The sequence below is a fragment of the Sinocyclocheilus grahami genome, unplaced genomic scaffold (genome assembly GCF_001515645.1).
Source record: "Sinocyclocheilus grahami isolate Dianchi unplaced genomic scaffold, SAMN03320097.WGS_v1.1 scaffold1747.1, whole genome shotgun sequence".
Classification (NCBI taxonomy): Eukaryota; Metazoa; Chordata; class Actinopteri; order Cypriniformes; family Cyprinidae; genus Sinocyclocheilus; species Sinocyclocheilus grahami.
Window position 1 is genome coordinate 139,285 of NW_015506926.1, and position 4,763 is coordinate 144,047.

Below are 4,763 nucleotides of genomic sequence, written 5' to 3' on the forward strand. Positions count from 1 at the left end.
ACCTCTTAAAAAAACCCAGCATGAAATCCCACAATGGTATCAGGACTTACTTAAATATATATATTTATACATAACATATAACATGAATATATATATATATATATATATATATATATATATACTTATATAAATGTATGTCTTTAGAGTGAAATCAAGTGCGATCAAAGTTAAATAATACTACATGGTTATTGGTCTATTTTTAAGGACTCAAAAATAGACAAAATATGTAATCTAATGTCATTTTGAACCCTGCAGCACCAAAATCAGTTACTAATTGGTCATTCAGTGAATGTAAGAGATGTGAAAGAGGCTTTATTGTAGAGAAGATAATATCATTTGGCTGAGAGGATGAGGAAGCTAAAGTCACTTTTATTCCTGTCTTACAGTTATAAGAAGTGTGTCGATGCAGTACACATTGTCCAAAACTCTTCCATCCTGAAACCTTCACCAGATCTTTACCAGTCAGAAGAATTAATGCTGAAGTGGCATGAAACACACTTGAGAATTCAGTCATTACAGTGAGAAATAAATGTAGAAATGGATAAAGAAGTTAAATAGTCTTTGATGAAATGTTTAAACATAAGGCTAGATAAACTAATTTGGTTAGAATATATAATATAATTTTATAATTTAAAAAAATGTATATATAAATTAATATATAATTAATAGCGCAACTATAACGACATGTGAATAATCCCGCCCACTCTAAAGCGGTACTGAACTGCAGTGGAAAAGCCGAGCCGAGCCGTACCACGCAGTGGAAAAGCGCCATTAGTGTCCAGCAAATATAAAGACTTGCCAGGCCAGTCTTTCTCCAGTCTTTTTTTTTTTCTAAATCATCACATGCTCTTGTGTCAACATCCTGTTTAAGTAATTAGGTACGAGAAAGGGTGCTAAAGAACTAAAGGGTGTTGTCGAGCTCGCCGCCTATTCATAATACAGAACACTCTACTGGCCTTATAAAACAGTTACTACATATTAAAAATATGAAGCACCCATATTAAAATTAAAATGTTATCCCTAAAAAAACGTGTATAAAACTTCAGACGTTTCTGTTTTCAAACTGCTTTTTTAGCACTACTAAAAGGTGTAAAAGATGTGCTTTGAACACACACACACACACACACACACTGAAACGCACAAGTATAGTATAGTATAGACCTTTACAGATTGCTGAATTAATTAATGCTAAAGTGGCAGGAAACACACTTGAGAATTCAGTCATTACAGTGAGAAATAAATAAAACTGTAGAAATGAGGAAAAAAAGTCAAATAGTCTTTGATGAAATGTTTAAACATAAGGTTAGATAATACTAATTTGGTTAGTTTTTAAAGTTCTTAAAAAATTAAGGCTTTAAATTAATTTAAGTTTGGTTTTTAGTAAGTTTAAAAAGGATAAAATGTACAATATAATGTTCACTAATTATACTGTATATGGATAATGTAGTAATATCCCTATATTAGTGTGCAGCAAATATAAAGACTTGCCAGGCCAGACAGTCTTGCTCCAGTCTTTATTTGTCTTTTTTTTTTTTCAGGCATCACATGCTCGTGTCAGCATCCTGTTTTGTACCCGACAGTGGAAAAACCACCTTAGCTGTTTTACATCAAGGTTTAATTTAAGGTTTAAATGATGCACAGCAGTATTTTTAACAGCAAGTTATTTGAGCATCCTTTGTCATCTTTCACTCAGCTTGTTTGAATCCAACTTGCAATGAATGAGAAGTGCTGCTCAATGCAGCTTTTCTCCCCCTTATCATACTGTTCTTAGAGAGAAAATACTGCTTGAATTTACGCTGTCTAACGTTGTTTGCTGTAACATGAACTAATGTTTGTATAGTGGGCAGGTGTTGAACAGTTTGAACTTTTGAACAGTTTGAACTGAGTGAGCTTTCTCCCTAGAGGTGTTAATTAAAGAGTTTAATATATGTTGTCCAGCTAATCTGTAAAGGTCTATACTATACTATACTATACGATACCATACTATACTTGTGCTTTTCAGTGTGTGTGTGTGTGTTCAAAGCACATCTTTTGTGTTCAAAGCACACCTTTTAGTAGTGCTAAAAAGGCAGTTTGAAAACAGAAGTTTTTATACATGGTTTTTAAGGGATAACATTTTAATTTTAATGTGGGTGCTTCATATTTTTAATATGTAATAACTGTTTTATAAGGCCAGTAGAGTGTTCTGTATTATGAATAGGCGGCGAGCTCGACAACACCCTTTAGTTCTTCAGCACCCTTTCTCGTACCTAATTATTAAAACATGGATTTAAGATACATATGATGCAGACTACTTGAATGAAGTCTTTCTATTGCTAGGATATGAGCACTGGAAAGGGCAAGTGCTGACTGCAGATGAATTGCAAGTCCTGTACGAGGGGATCAAGCTTAACAACGTGAACCAATATGACTATGTGCTCACAGGTACTCTTATGTCAGCTGTTATTTAATTACTGATGTACATGATTCAATAACTGTCAGACATAACACAAGCCCAGATTGGTTTAAATAGGATTATGTATGTCCAAAGGTGACATGACTGTTTATAACTATAATTGCATTAGATATGATTATTTATAAAAGACCATTGATCTCTAAAACCCTGCCCTTCGAAGCTTTGTCCACTGCTTAGAATAATGGTCAGTTGATAGGGTCCAGATGTTTTCCATCATTCTTTCTTTCAGGGTACACTAGGGATGATTCATTTTTGGATATGGTGGTGGACATTGTACAGGAGCTGAAGAGGGCAAACCCGAACCTGGTGTATGGTATGTATATATTAAAGCAGTAACACTTTTCAATATTAAGGTATCATTTGTTACCATTAGTTAACATGAAAAACAATAAACAACTGTTTTTTTATTAACAAACAAAACAAAGATTAATAAATAAATATTTCCCATGTATTATTTCATGTTAGATAATGCATTGAATTTGTAGCTGATTTATGAAACTCGATGATGCAGGTCATTTTCATGCAGTCTGCTAGCTATCACATCATTCACTACATGGCACAAGTTGATTGGTTGGCTCTACAGCCAATGAAATTGCTTGTTCAACATTTAAATATTCTAGTTCTGTGTTTGCTGTAAGCTGGTTCCTCTGAAACCCTCCACTTCCCCCAGCTCCACCTATCTAGATCTTCTACTGGATTTATGTATGCCTATTATTCACACAGCAGCACCAGCATATCTCAGATGCTCACAGTGGTGTGTCAGTGTATATGGGCCATTCTTCAGAATCGGTCCAAAGTCAGAGTTAAAAACGTCTTGAAAAAAATGTATTTTTCCAAAAAATTTGTGAATGCAAATTGTATAATATCCAAGGTACACATTTCTAGTAATTGTGCAGTTAATTCTCATATTGTATTTTCAGAAAGTTTTGGAATATTTGTCCTCTCCCCAAATTTGTCACTACCGAAACAACAGTAATAATAATTTAATTAGAAGGGTTATATCGACCTATTAAGATTTTGCTTATATCTGCATTGTAAATATATATTTTTTGCTATTTTATTACATTTTTTCAGAGGTAAAGCAATAACATTACATTTTAACAATATTTCAAGTGTAATTTATTAGATTTGTTGTATTTGTAATCCAATTTTTCCTTGTAAAAGGCAAAAAGTTGATCATACTGATTTCAAAGTTAAGGATTCGTTAGTTTGAATATACATTGAACCAAAAACTATCATAACATCTTGGTTGATAATTCAGTATGCTTTATTTTTGACAAAACATCCCATGTTTTGGTAGTGACCATAATGCTTTGGTAGCGACCACATCACATTACAAAATTTTAACTTGCATACTAAAACACTACGAAAACATACTAAAATACTACAAATTTGCATAACTGTACTAAAATGTTGTTTATGTCCCCCAAATATGAGGATAATGTGTTCCATTTTGTCACTACCCAAACGATGACATGTTTCTGTCGTGACTGTTTCTATAGTGACAATTTTATGGGATAACACCCCCAAAAAAAAACTACCGAAACTCTACTAAATATTTCAGTAGTGAAAATTTTAGATACTTTTGAACCTATCTCAAAGATGCCAATCAGCACATGGTTAGCTAGCACAGTTCTGAACAGTTGTACACACGTAAAAATGAAATGACATGGAATAACTCCCAAAAAGTGTGCTTAATTGTAGAAAAAAAGGTGTTTGAATCAGCAGTGACGTTTCTTAGTTACACACAGATTTTTAAGACTTTTGAACACATTTACCTCAAAATGGTGGGGCCCATCTACTCACCCTGTAGCTATGAGAGAGAGTGACATAAATATTTCCTGATCATAAATGTAGGGGTGTAGTTAATTTCAGTCTCAGCCAATGGACTAAAACATGCACTGTTTTGGCAGTGACATGAAAACGTGGGACACCTTTTTTTTTTAAATAAAGTTTAATAATTTACAAAGAAAATATAAAATGTAGATTTGTTTTGAACTTCACGTTTTAAAAGAATCAAAAAGATATTTTTAAAAACAACAATAGAAAAAAAAATAAAAAAATTATTTCAATATAATTTTCATAAGTTGAAAACCTCCCAATTGAAAACACCCAATAAATGATGATTTTGTATATATTAAGTTTACTAATATTTTAAATATTATTGTGGGTTTCAATAGAGAATAGAAGGATTTGAATACTTAAATGCTTTTTAAATGTGTTTTTAGTTGTGGGACAGCAGTTTGGACCAATTCTGTAGAATGGCCCATATACTGACAGTAGCGCGTCCACACAGCGGGAGCAGCAG

At 32.8% G+C, this 4,763-nt stretch overlaps 1 protein-coding gene across 1 annotated transcript in view; it reads left to right on the forward strand.

The window, feature by feature from the left end:
• Positions 1-2,806, forward strand: part of LOC107572409 (pyridoxal kinase-like) — an 8,108-nt gene extending 5,302 nt beyond the window's left edge. Inside the window, exons 3-4 of the mRNA XM_016258844.1 lie at positions 2,320-2,424; positions 2,685-2,806. Coding sequence (XP_016114330.1) covers positions 2,320-2,424; positions 2,685-2,791 — 212 coding nt within the window. The 3' untranslated portion in view covers positions 2,792-2,806. The remainder of the gene's footprint in view (positions 1-2,319; positions 2,425-2,684) is intronic.
• Positions 2,807-4,763: the final 1,957 nt, after the last annotated feature.